General features: G+C 38.7%; 1 protein-coding gene across 1 annotated transcript in view; it reads left to right on the top strand.

The window, feature by feature from the left end:
* Positions 1-15,100, top strand: part of Mhcl (Myosin heavy chain-like) — a 303,019-nt gene that overhangs the window by 25,525 nt on the left and 262,394 nt on the right. The window contains exon 2 of the mRNA XM_089733603.1: positions 11,804-11,983. Within this exon, the coding sequence (XP_089589729.1) occupies positions 11,813-11,983 (171 nt within the window). The 5' untranslated portion in view covers positions 11,804-11,812. The remainder of the gene's footprint in view (positions 1-11,803; positions 11,984-15,100) is intronic.

Here is a 15,100-nt window from a genome sequence, read left to right as displayed (position 1 = left end):
TATCATCATCGATGAACGATAGCAACTGCTCACCATTAGGTAAGCGGTACGCCCGTCTATGTATAAAGACAAAACAAAAAGATTCCACATATATTTTCTCTGAGTCTAATGAAATAATAACCTGCTCCAATGTGTGAGCCATATTTCAATCGTTACGTACATACACAATCAATAATGCTAATATCACATTTTAGTTTTCATAGTGATTCAGTTTCCATTCTCTCGACCTTGAAAAATGCAAGTTTATATCCACTGCAATGTCGTCATTGGATTCATTCCGTGTTTGTTTTTGCGGTATAACATTTTTAAATACCTGTTCGCTTTGTTGTCCTCATTTAAAATTTATGACCATATTTTTTATTCGTTGACAATAAAAATAAACACTTTCAATGAATTTAGATACAGTTAGACACGAGAAAGGTAATGTGATTTTTGTTTGGTTAAGTGTGTATACAAATTCTCGTAGTGTAACTTATGAAGCACACTAGTACCACACCACATTTTCAAGTTTATTTACAACCGACTTCAAAAAAAGAAAACTTTTCTTAGGAAAACCGCTTTTTTTTGCCAGTTGATACTTCTGCGGCGAGTAGCCATTATACAACGCAAGATATTTGACAGATGCCTGAATCTCGCTTACGACATTTTCAAGACAAGCTCGCATATATACAAGTTCCGAACAACAACATTCGGGCCGTCGGTCTACCGAGCAATATCACCCGCTCGGTGGAAGATTTTCCTTTCGTCGTTTAAGCCTTCCCACACTTCTTTGTCTCATTTACCTCCTACCTACTACTTATGTGACTACCTACCACCAGGTGGGTTGGTACTAAGTCGTAATGTCAATTTTTATCAGTATGAAACGCTATGTCATGCAGGTATAGTGATTAAGATGCAAGTCCATTACTCGTTGTCGCTTCGCATTCCAGGCCATTGTTACGCACGTGCTCAACTCACGAAGCGGTGTTAAGGCTATTTGTAATTTTATTCAGCTCTGTAGTGATTTAGTGAAAACGCTTTGGTATAATATCATGTATCGAGAAAGTTGTACAATAAATTCTGTTATTGAGGCGTTTTGTGTATTGAAATAGTTTTGGCGGGTTTTCGGTCTAGTTAAAAGAAAGTACATTAAGAGAAAGTGAAAAAAAGAGGATAGATGCTCTCGAAATGTGGTGCTGGAGAATAATGCTACAAATATTGTGGACAGAGTCAGTCAATTCTACCGGAACTTGGCATTAAGCAACGACTATCCTCCATAGTTCAGGGTCGCATTCTCAGTTTCTTCAGTGACGACTCAGTTGAGCGCCTTGTGGTGCAGGGCATGATAGAGGGTACAAGACCGTACGGCAGATCATCTTTACGATGGACCGACCAAATAAAAGCAGCTCTAACACACAAGAAGGGCACGCGGTACGCGAGGAATGGCGACGTCTGGTGAAGTGCACCACCACCCGAAGCTGTGGCCACGACCACTCTGCCAAGAGTGCATACGACTGAGAAGAAGAAGAAAAGAAAGTAAGCGAGTTACTTTATAAGTACCAACAATATTTACTTTGATTAAATAGTATTGTATTTGGTACTGTGTTTAAAACTCTTTGTTTCATATAAAAATCATATAAGATTATTAAACGAATTATAACGAATAAGATTAATAAAAAAGGAGAGGGTATTTGCATAAAAACCGAACATGTCTGTGGGTTCGACCTAAAATAATAAAGCAATAATTTAAAAATATTACCATACTTGAGAAAAGTAATTTCCATTTCTAACTGTAAATTGTCACTATTCTGTGGAAGGTGTGATCACTTTCACTCCTGGTAGACCTTGTACGGTCTTCTTGCCTCGGGAATTTATTTTATTATTCGCACGCATTAATTAAAATTTAATACTGAATCGAACCGCTTTTAAAAACTTGTTTGGTAGAATAATAAGACTGAATGGAACTTTATCACGTGTGACGTCATTTGAGGCCAATGTTAACGGCAAGCTAACTATAGAATATTTACATTATCTCTATATATAAAAATGAATTGCTGTTCGTTAGTCTCGCTAAAACTCCAGAACGGCTGGATCGATATGGCTAATTTTGGTCTTGAATTATTCGTGGAAGTCCAGGGAAGGTTTAAAAGGTGAGAAAATATAAAAAAAGCTCGGAATTATATAAAAACAAACAATTTTGTTTTTCCTTTGATGTGTCCCCTTGATCTGTCTTTTATTTATCGATTGAGGCACTACGAAATCTGCCGGGTCAGCTAGTAATATCATATTTATATTCTATATGACGGAGTATGGACGTCCGTAATGTCTGTAAAAAGTGTGAACGTCAGCACCGCCGACGTCGCGGTCATTACTTTCTTGACGAATGACTCATGTTTGGGTTTCCGAAACAAAACTTCACGAGAACTTCGTATATTGCACGAGAAGCATAACAACGTTACAGAGATATCCGTACAGTACAACGGCTCGGACACGAATCAATCAGTGCTAGACAGCACGGCCGTATTTATGGGGCTTCGCACCCGTGAGCGTGTTGACACGTTTTTCAAACACGTGAGCGGGTTTACACGTTTTTCAAACACGTTTTAAAGTATTGAAATTACAATAAAAGGAACTGTTTAACATCAATTTCTTATCACAGAGTAATTAGTTGATGATCAGTAGGTAAATAGTCATATTTCCGCCGACACGGCCATACTGACAGGCGGTGCGCGCTCTGCACCAGCCGCCCATGTATGGTGTATCACCAGAGAGTTCTTGGAGTCCATCTGAAACAATGGAATGTCTGTTTCTGAGATTGGTATCTGTGTACCTTTTTATGTTACTTTGAAAGTAACTTATTTTGTGTAGTTTTATATTGTGACGTACACTGTGGTACTTATGTAGTGAACGTACACTGTGGTACTATGTAGTGGACGTACACTGTGGTACTTATGTAGTGGACGCACACTGTGGTACTTATGTAGTGGACGCACACTGTGGTACTTCTGTAGTGGACGTACACTGTGGTACTTATATAGTGGACGTACACTGTGGTACTTATATAGTGGACGTACACTGTGGTACTTATGTAGTGGACGTACACTGTAGTACTTATGTAGTGGACGTACACTGTGGTACTTATGTATTGGACGTACACTGTGGTACTTATGTAGTGGACGTACACTGTGGTACTTATGCAGTGGGCGTACACTGTGGTACTTATGCAGTGGGCGTACGCTGTGGTACTTATGTAGTGGGCGTACACTGTGGTACTTATGTAGTGGGCGTACACTGTGGTACTCATGTGGTGGCGTACACTGTGGTACTCATGTGGTGGCGTACACTGTGGTACTCATGTGGTGGCGTACACTGTGGTACTCATGTGGTGGCGTACACTGTGGTACTCATGTGGTGGCGTAATTTTATTAATCAAAAATAAAAACTTATCCTTTTGCCGATTGTTGATTTTGTTGTTCGACCATCCTGGTTTGTGAAGTAGATGGTAGAGGTTCATCGGCTGATGCTGGTGGGTAGTCTTCTTCCGCCGATACGGTTATCTGGTCTCCAGGTTGTTGCTCAGCGGAGGCGGCATGTGATCCCACTTGGGCGGTGCGCGCTCTGCACCAGCCTCGTTGATTCTCGTAGGTTTTCTTTGATTCCCATTGATCTGCAGGAATAAAAAGTTTCTCTGAGTAGCGCATCTGTTATACTTGCGTTACTTGTAACTATGTAAGTTTGAGACTATTAATGCGATTTTATTGTAGGGTTCTCGGAGGTTTTCGTAGATTTCTCGGAGGTTCTCGTAGATTTCTCGGAGGTTCTCGTAGATTTATTGAAGGTGGGATAAGAATGTGTAAGGTGTTGTTCGTTGTGTAAGGATATCATGGTCTTCAGATGAATTTTGTGGTGAAATTTTAGTAATCAAAAATAAAAACTTATCTTTTGTATTCATTGATCAGTTGATTGTTGATTCCGTCGCTCGACCATGCTGGTTTGTGAAGCAGACGGTACAGGCTTATCGGCTGATGCTGGAGGGTAGTCATTATCCGCCGATACGGTTATCTGGTCACCAGGTTGTTGCTGAGCGGAGGCGGCGTGTGATCCCACTTCTGATGACGGAGTATGGACGTCCGTAATGTTTGTAAAAAGTGTGAACGTCAGCACCGCCGACGTCGCGGTCATTACTTTCTTGACGAATGACTCATGTTTGGGTTTCCGAAACAAAACTTCACGAGAACTTCGTATATTGCACGAGAAGCATAACAACGTTACAGAGATATCCGTACAGTACAACGGCTCGGACACGAATCAATCAGTGCTTTTTTTTTTTTTTCCTTTTTTTTTTTCCTACCTATGCTGATAGCCTTGAGAGGCTATTTCAGCTTCGCCCTAACGTTAGTAGGTGAGCTCGCGGGGCTCAACCGGAGAGTTGCTAACACTGACCCTAGCAAGAGCAGTGCTTCGCAGAATCTACCACCGGATCGGAAACGCGACCCACTGAGAAGATCCGGCGAGAAACTCAGTGGGCTGTGTCTATGGGTTAGTTCACTCGTCGAACCCTTCGTCGCAAGCGACGGGTTCGACGAGGACGGTGACCGGTGCTTGTGGTGCCTAAAAGCACCGTTAATGGATCAGGAGGATCCGTAATGACGTGCTTTGGGCGACGTCGACGGTTTACCATTCGGTCTACTGGGTCGGGTATGTAATTTCCAGCGGCTACGATGAGAGGGTTCTCATGTCGTGCCGCCTTCTCAAAATGGCGCAGCGATGCCGACTGTAGATACTTACTAAGGGAGTCGAGCTCCAGGTCGTCGTGGAGATCCACATTCCTAAGGAACCAAGGCGCTCCGACGGCTATCCTGCAGAATCGTGATTGAATAACCTGAAGGGATTTCAAGTTGGTGCGGGCTGCGTGAGCGAACACTACGCTTGCATACGTCATGACGGGGCGTATACAAGTTTTGTAGAGAGTTACCTTATTACGGAGGGACAGTTTGCTTCGACTACAAAGCATTGGATAGAGTCGTCCTAGAATAAACGCGGCGCGGTCGCGTACCGTTTTTATATGGGGACGGAATGTCATCCCTCTGTCGAGGGTGACGCCTAGATATTTGACCTTCGAGACCCACGGAATGGGCTGGCCAAAGAGAGTGATGGGACTAACGGCGGAGGTGTTTGCGCGCCTACTACGGAGTGGGATGCTCGAAGTGATGTTCGGAGGGCGACCCCTTTTGAAGAGCACCGCTGCGCTTTTCGTGGGGTTGATGTCTATTCGCCACTTCCGGAACCACTGTCCCAGGGTTGCTACTGCGATCTGGAGTCGCCGATGAAGCAGCGACATCTTCCTACACGAGTAGTAGATAGCCGTGTCATCGGCGAAGAGCGCTAGATGGGTCTCCGGAGACCGGGGTATATCATTGATATACAAACTAAATAATAACGGGGAGAGCGCGGAGCCTTGCGGGACTCCGGCGGTCAGTTGACGGGGCAATCAGTGCTAGACAGCACGGCCGTATTTATGGGGCTTCGCACCCGTGAGCGTGTTGACACGTTTTAAACACGTGAGCGTGTTTACACGTTTTTCAAACACGTGAGCGGGTTTACACGTTTTTCAAACACGTTTTAAAGTATTGAAATTACAATAAAAGGAACTGTTTAACATCAATTTCTTATCACAGAGTAATTAGTTGATGATCAGTAGGTAAATAGTCATATTTCCGCCGACATATATAAGTCAATATAAGCCAATTATTAATATGTGATATCTTAATTAATGCACATGTTTATTTTGTGATTTAGAATAAAAATCGTATATTTATAAAGATATCATCATCATCATCATCATCAGCCTATTGGTGTCCACCATATTTATCAAATATATTTTATTCAATGAACAAAGTTACAAAAACAATAGAATAATTATATTCATAAATCTTAGCCTCCTACTAGTGTTTCTTGTCTCTTTGAAATCGGTGTCTCATTTTTTCCCTCCACATCTCGACACAATGGCGTTCATTACCAGCGACCGGAGAGCAATAAAAAGGTTGGTTAAATTGAATGGAACGCATCAATGAGTCATACATACTACGTGACATTAGCGCAGACGTCTTGCAAAGCTTACGAATTAGGTCGACTGCAATTGATACCTTTTCACCGAATAATTTATGTATGTCTCCTGCTATAGATCTTCTACCGTATATAGTAATTTAGAAACAAAAAGGTATCTGAAGAATTTTATGATTCCTTCTTTGCCAAAAACATTAACATGACAAAAATAATTAATATATTACTTATAATATTATAAAGCTGAAGAGTTTGTTTGTTTGAACGCGCTAATCTCAGGAACTACTGGTCCGATTTGAAAAATTCTTTCAGTGTTAGATAGCCCATTTATCGAGGAAGGCTATAAGGCTATATAACACCAATACAAGCGGAGCACCAATAAATAATGTTTCAAAATCGGGGTTATTTTTACCTTTTGAGAGCTTCCGCTGCGTACGCTGCAGAAACGGTTAAAGTTTCGCTAAAATAATGTATGACTGAATTGTTCCCATTTAAAAGAGCTAAAAAAAGTCCGCGACAGCGTGTTAAGGTTGGCTCGCTATAACGTTTTTTATGCTAACCAAATTTGTTCTAAAATAAAGCATTATTTGAGAACTATCCACGCGGAAGAAGTCGCGGGCAAAAGCTAGTAATTAATATAACGTGATGGTTTGACAGTAATTTATAACCTAAAAACAGGAGGTTGTACCTGTTGGGGTTTTGTCTTTATATTTTGTACATCCTTAACTGTAACAGAATTTTAATATGATATTGTCGGTAAATTGATATTTATTCGAAAATAAATTCTACTACGACCCCCAAATGAAATGTTTGCGTCCAAAATAATCAGACCTCGTCTCTACGTCTAACGTTGTTGATGCCTTAATACCATTAAGGAGCCGGACGCGTGCTGACGCATTTCATTTTCTCTAATTGAATTGACTGATTATGGCGCACGCCGTCTAACAGTTTAATGTCGCTCGCTCTGTTTCAATTTCATCTGTTAAGTCGCACTTTCATAAGAACCCTTCGACGGACTTGTTTTTGTTTGAAAGCCTATCAAATTAACGTTGAACCCAATTCTATAGCGACATTGTCGGGTGAAAATTCGCATTATCGCGCTATCAACTAAGACGAAATAGAATGCTAAAAACGTTATAAGTAACATGGCTTTACTATGCCCCAAGCGAAAAATAAAATAAGTTTAATAGACCTAGTATAAGTTTACTAGTGGTAGGACCTCTTGTGAGTCCGCACGGGTAGGTACCACCACCCCGCTTATTTCTGCCGTGAAGCAGTAATGCGCTTCGGTTGGAAGGGTGGGGCAGCCGTTGTAACTATACTTGAGACCTTAGAACTTATATCTCAAGGTGGGTGGCGCATTTACATTGTAGATGTCTATGGGCTCCAGTAACCACTTAACACCAGATGGGCTGTGAGCTCGTCCACACATCTAAGCAACAAATAAATAAAAAATAGTATGAGTTTATTTGTAAATTGTTTTATAATTTTTCTGGACTGCTTATCCCCACCAGTATTGCTTTTAATGATTTTACCACATCGCTGAGCTTCTGAATGTTCTAAGTGGTTAGTGTTAAAATATAAAAAAAAAACAACAACAATGTATTCAAGCTTCGTAACAAAACCGCATATTACATTCTTGGAGTCGTATTGGATTGCATCGAAATCCAGACCGCATTAGTGTCAGACCGCAGATCTGCGATTGTTGCACCGTTAACATGCTCATTCCGGAGGTGTCCCGAACTAACTGTGAACGCGTTTGACGATTCTGTTGCGTGAATCAAAATATAAACGTAATCGTGCTTGTATTATAAATTGGGCTTTTGGTACAACGGTTTTATGCGTTATATGTTATTGGGCACGTGAAACTTTGTAATGTGTTTAAATTTAATTGGGCTAAAGTCGACATTGGGCCGATTGTGGAAGTTTGAGCGCTTGGCAATAACGCTGTTTGTTGTTTATAGACTCCAACTTCAATTAACAGTACAATGATTAAATACCAATTTTAGGACTCATGTATATTACGTTAATGTCACTAAAATTGCTTTTCGCGTACACATTTTACTGGTGGTAGGACCCATTGTGAGTCCGCACGGGTTAATTTTAAGGAGGAACATCAGTACGAGCACATGCCGGAGCATTTATAAAATCATGAAGTCCTAAAGGATAAGACGTCCAGTGCATTCGTGTTGAGCGATGCACCGGTGTTCGAATATCGCAGGCGGGTACCAATTTTTGCAATGAAATACGTACTCAACAAATGTTCACGATTGACTTCCACGGTGAAGGAATAACATCGTGCAGTAAAAATCAAACCCGCAAAATTATATTATAATTTGCGTAATTACTGGTGGTAGGACCTCTAGTGAATCCGCACGGGTAGGTACCACCACCCTGCCTATTTCTACCGTGAAGCAGTAATGCGTTTCGGTTTGAAGGGTGGGGCAGCCGTTGTAACTATACTAAGACCTTAGGACTTATATCTCAAGGTGGATGGCGAATTTACGTCGCAGATGTCTATGGGCCCCAGTAACCACTTAACACCAGGTGGGCTGTGAGCTCGTCCACCCATCGGAGCAATAATTAAAAAAACATTCATATTTGATAATGATAATTGGGATGATGATATTTTTCGTTGGGGTATACGATTTCGAGATTTGCGGTTTTTTGGGGGATTTTTTTTTATATCATTCATGACTGAAATTCTAACTCCTGTTTGATAGCATTGAAAGAAAAATAAGATGCATTTTAGACGACAGAAACACTTTAAAACATTTTTCTATCAGCATCGACATTCTTCTGTTATCACTTGTCTAGAAAATAAACAGCAAAACTAATAAAGTGATATGTGCAATGTAGACAATATTAATAGTTACGATTTGTTAGATTTGACCTAACAGAGGTCGCAGAATGTGAGTCACCGTCATCGGAAACAAGTTGGAACAAGGTCATCGTGAAAGAATGTTGAAAATGTTAACAGAGGTGCAGGAACAGCCAAAAATATGAAAGTTTGAGTAATTTTGAATTTTTATCTTCTGTCTCGTTCTAGTTCTAATGTAACACAATAATTGAATAATAGTTTTTTTAATAGGCTTACTATGTGATTATTGAGCAGTGACATAAAATTCCTAATAATAATAGGGCTCTTGATTTGTAAGGTGATCGTTAAGCTAAGTATATTATTATTATTTTAAATCTTGGGCACGCATATACTCACCAAACTCCACGACGAAGGGGTGTGTTAGTATTACTAAGTGAAGCTTAAGTTATCGTTTATTTTAATTCATATTTGATGAACTGGCGATCTAGACACAGTGGCGTCGTGAAAATACAATATTATTATCGCGATTGTTGTATGTTTCCTTTTCAGGAATCCATAGGTTTTATCCTATTAATAAATTATTGTGAACGCCTTCAATAGCTCCTGTATGTTATGCCAATTTTCAATGGAAAGCTCATTTACCTGTCTCTCATATTACACCGGTCGTCTTATCTTTTAGCTCACTAAGACTCAGTTCTCTGCAAAACTCCCTAAATTAATTTTAAAAGTCAAAGATTAGGAATATAGGCGTCCAAATATTAAGTCCAAACATGCGGCCCGCTCCGGCTCCGCTCGGGTCTTTAACAAAGATTTCCACGATATTTTATTACGAACATTTATTGCGGCATAACGATTATAGTTAGACATATGCTGTCTAATGTGTTCTGCAAAGTCGTAGTACATTATTTTATTCTATCATCAATAGTTTTCGCACGGCACGCGATGTAAAGAATATTTTACGTAATTTTTTTACACCTTGGGTTACATTATTGGAGTTTTAGTAAGGATCCCTAGTTTTTTTCAAAAAAGATTATAGCCTATGTCACTCGGGAACAGTGTAGCTTCCACACAGAGAAAGATTTTTTCTAATCGCTTCAGTAGTTTCGGAGCCTATTCAATACAAACAAACAAACAAATCTTTCCTCTTTATAATGTTAATATTATATTACATTGCTTAATTTTGTTTCATTAAATGACTCCCCTATTCTGAGTTTTCTTTCATAAGCGTTTGTCTGAAAGAGATTGTAGTTAGCCACAGAACAGCCCATTGTACGAAATAGTGTTCAAAAAAAAAAACATCCGCTGGATAATTGTTGGTATTTGTAACATCTGTTTTATGATGACACGTACATATGTACAATGTAGTGACAAAAAAAAACTATCTACGAGTATAAACGAGTTATGTAAACTGAATATTATGGACTTCGGACATTGACCTCGATAACGCGATTTCCAGACTACGGGACGCCGCGATTTTGATATAACGAGCGAATCATATTTTAGTTTTTTTTTTATTGCTTAGATGGGTGAACTAGCTCACAGCCCGCCTGGTGTTAAGTTGTTACTAACTAAACTATACAGAGACTTAAGAACTGATATCTCAAGGTGGGTGGCGCATTCAAGTCGTAGATGTCTATGGGCTCCAGTAACCACTTAACAGCAGGTGGGCTGTGAGCTAATCGATTTAAGCAATAAAAAAAAGAAATAAAAAATATATTTGTTTTTCAATTTCTTATACAGGTGAGCCAGATCAAGGGCTATCTGGTGTTAAATGGTTACCGGAGCTAATAGACAACAACAATGTAAATGCCGCGACCCACCATCACCATTATCATTCTCGTTCCATACTCCTCTATCATATACCGTTTTCACGCTCATTCCCCTCTTACAAATATCGTCTTTCACGCAATCCCTGCATTTATTCTTAGGTCTACTTCTTCCTCTAAAGCCTTCCACATTCATAGTTAAAACTCTCTTAAACAACTTCATTGTCATCGTCAATGCCGCCACCCATCGTGAAACATAAATTCTAATTCTCAGTTTTATAGTCAACGGCTGCCCCACCCTTCAAACCGGATCGCATTACTGTTTCGCGGCAGAAATAGGCAGGCCGGAGGTACCTACCCGTGTGGGTTCACAACACGCCATACCACCGGTAACAGCAGACGGCTTAGCGTGTCTAGATGATTAGTGTTATAAGACCAAGGAATCTTTCACAGAAGACAATGATTTTAAATCGTATAATATATTATTATATCAATTCTATTCGTTAGAAAATCTGACATAATATTATGGATTCAGCTCACGTGCAATAAATGTATAAGGTTATATTAGCGTCATGTATTATACTCGTCCCAGTGCGTATTGAGAAAAGATTTGCCTCGCCCTGCATCGCTTTCGGCGCCGTAAAAGTGATTGATGGGCTTATTGACTTTTATTTTAGACAGCCAAACATTTAAGGCGTCTTTACCATATATGTAGCTGTTCTTGGAACCTAACATTTATGCTTTATAATTTTTAAACACAGAATGCGTCAGATCTTGACGCGGTAAGACTTTTGAAGCTTAGCTATGAAGGCATTGTTAATATTTTTGATTGAAATGTTAGATGCAAAGTGTATAACTTTATTTTTATTTATTTTTATTGCTTATATGGTTGAACGAGCTCACAGCCCACCTGGTGTTAAGTGGTTACTGGAGCCCATAGTAATCCACAACGTAAATGCGCCATCCACCTTGAGAATAAGTTCTAAGGTCTCAAGTATAGTTACAACGGCTGCCCCGCCCCACCCTTCAAACCGAAATGCATGACTGCTTCACGGCAGAAATAAGCAGAGTGGTGGTACCCACCCGCGCGGACTCACAAGAGGTCCTACCACTAGTAATTTAGTTGTAGATAGATGGGAATTTAGTGTGAATTGTTTTTTTTTTGTTGTTACAGCGCCCAGCTATGTTCAACTTTATGAAAAAGTCCACCGTGCTGGCTGGAGGCGACAACGGTGGCTACGATGATCGCGACGGAGAGAAAGAACGAAGAAAGAAAGAGAAGAAGGAGAGGAAGGAACGAGAGAAGAGAGAGAGGATCGCAGCTGGCCTCGAAGAGCCTCTCCGACTTGAGGAGGTAGGTGGTTTGTTCAAATATTTCCTCAAAAAGTAAATATAGTTGTATGAACATATCGTCTTCTCGCATAAATATTGTATAATCTCAAAACTTACTAATTTTACAAGAGAGTGTTTTAAAGGTTTTACATGTCATATTTTTAATATTAATCATATTTGCAACATTTGTTTTTTATTTTTTACCAGTTACATAATTATCTGTCTTTTAAAGTAAGATAAAATTATGTATAAAATTTTTGTTAATAGTAAAAAAAAAACTAAAACTAAACTACGCTCTTTTGACAGTATTTATGAGAAAAATACTGGTGATACCAAATGTTCTCGCATATTAACTCAATTTGGAATATTTTAGGAAATTGTACACTTTAAATGCGAAAAGAAGATATGTATGATAGTAATCGACTGGTATCAGAATATTCCGCGAAATTCAATACAAATTTTCGGATTTTCTTCGGTTTTCTCGACTCGCAGACGAAATTAAAATTACTTTAACGGTTTAATCTCACGTAATAAACGCGAATTTTCATTATATGTATTTGTTCCGACGTTTGGAATACTTAACAGTATTTTGGGTCAAGCACAAAAAATGTGTTAGTAGATGATGATCGAGCTTTGCTCGGTTTTTGTTTTGATAACGCCATCTTGTTGTGTCTATAAAGTGGTTAGTTGCCCTCAATTAAGAAAAATAGTATTATTATTCGCCAATTTTCTGACATCAGACATTTTCTGAAAATAAATCGTAGCTAGATCGATTTATCGTCCCCGAAATCCCATGTATACAAAATTTTATGAAAATCGTAGGAGCCGTTTCCGAGATTCAGATTATATACATATATACAAGAATTGCTCGTTTAAAGTTATAATAAGATAAGATTCACTGATATTGTTCTAACTACCGCCTAATTATATAAATAAATTATTTCTTGACATTTGCGATTTGTTTTCATATAGAAATAAATAACAGGGACACGAATTCTGACAGATTCTTTAACTTGGACTTCATTTTCGTGATTAGAGGATGCCAGGTGTAAGATAAGCGCCAACCACCTTCAGTAATAAAGTAGGCGTGTTTTTTTTCTTCAATGTCCTCGCGCATCACCGTAAATCCCATTTCGCTAAAACAATATCTACCACATGATTGTACTTGGCACTTTTGACACAGGCTATTAATAATCTTGATAAACCGCTTTTCGCGAACACCAATTTGGCTCTCTTCAAATATTTATGAAAAAAAAATCGTGCCTACGAGTAATTGTTTTATAGTTTCTAATACAGTATTCATAAAAACTCACAAGGCTTAAGGGTTTTTTACCTCAATTTCGGTAGTCTTAGGGTTCTGAAGAAATATTCTAATATATCGAGCTCATATAATTACGTCTTATACTCATACCGAAATCATTTTGTACCAACATATTATTAGCACTGTACGATAGCTCAGTTATATTGAATTTTAAAGTTTTAAAGAATTACGTACTTACCGCCAACTGCTCAAAGATTTCACGACTGATTTTTTCAAAAGCTGCACAAACCGCGGCAACTCATAACGCTCAGTAGAATGCGCGGGTGTCGGGCAAGTTGGCGGGAAATTTCAAAATTTAAACCCCAAAATCGAACAAGCATTAAGCACTACAAGTATATTATTAATTTGGAAGGTAGGTGTATTCTACATATAAGTAATGGGTCAATATGAATTGGGATTAGCCTGATATGAAGTATGTTGTGAATAAATTAAGATTGTCGAACTTAAACGATATTTTCGTAGGCATTTTAACATAATACTAGAGGTCCCGCGGTAGTCGAAATTCGACTATAATTAATTGGAATTGTAAGTTTGTACACTATTATGATTGTATTTTATACTTCTATAATCACAAATTTCGCCAAGACTACACTATAAAAAATATTAACAAAGACAAACAATATTCTACTCTCAATTTGATAACAGACGTCAAGAACAAAAGTTTGACAAAAAATAGTATGCATGCATGTGTGCGTCAAATACATGGTATGTAGTGTGTGTAATGTTTTCTTTATTGATTTAATGTATCTTTTATGCATTATTTTAAAAAAATATTAGCATTGTGCACTTCTTCTCTATATTCTCTATAAGTGTGGAAAATTTCATACTCCTCCGTCCGCGCAATTTTCGTAAAAAGGGATACAAAGTTTTTGCTTCACGTATTAATATATAGATAATATGAGCACAGAACCCTTTTTATTTTTCGTACAATGACTTGCACCTGTCTCTTTTTTATTGTGATTTATTGTATACATTTTTTCTCGTGTTCAAATCTTCGTGGTCACGGGTAATATCTCCGCGGCTTTCGTATTACGACAGTTTGTTTTGCGTAATTAATTGAACGTACCAGAACCATTGAATCGGTATTGTTGTCCTCGATTTCTCAACTTTGTTTTACAACGTCGTATTCGAATAACATAAATAATAAAATTGGAAAATATTGCATATCTTTGCACTTCTAAGTTATTTATCTATGCAAATTTTAATGAATAGTAATTTTACGGACGAAATGCGTTTTTTTTTTGTTTTGTTTTCAAATTCTCATCTACGAATGCTTTACAGTTTTCGTATACATTAAAACAGTGTTGCTTTAAGAACTGTTTACTGGCGGTAGGGCCTCTTGTGAGTCCGCGCGGGTAGGTACCACCACCCTGCCTATTTCTGCCGTGAACCAGTAATGCGTTTCGGTTTGAAAGGTGGGACAACCGTTGTAACTATACTTGAGACCTTAGAACTTATAACTCAAGGTGGGTGGCGCATTTACGTCGTAGATGTCTATGGGCTCCAGTAACCACCTAAAACCAGGTGGGCTGTGAGCTCGTCCACACATCTAGGCAATAAAAAATAAATCCGAAAAATAATATCAAACGGCTCGGTGGCGTAATTAAAAATCCCAATTTATTACTAGACACATATCAATAACAGCTATCTGTAGCCGTTCTTTGAGTGTCAATTGAGCGGAATGTCGAAGGACAAGTCCAAAGTTCAAGATAATCATCATTATCTACGTGTCGGTTAACATAACACACTAACCTATTCCAATATCACAATGAATCATATACTTATCTCAATAGTGTGTTTCTGTGTCACTCATTATGT

Source organism: Bombyx mandarina, chromosome 16, assembly GCF_030267445.1.
Source record: "Bombyx mandarina strain Sakado chromosome 16, ASM3026744v2".
NCBI classification, from domain to species: Eukaryota; Metazoa; Arthropoda; class Insecta; order Lepidoptera; family Bombycidae; genus Bombyx; species Bombyx mandarina.
Note: the sequence above shows the minus strand (reverse complement) of the source record. Positions and strands in the feature narration are given on the sequence as shown.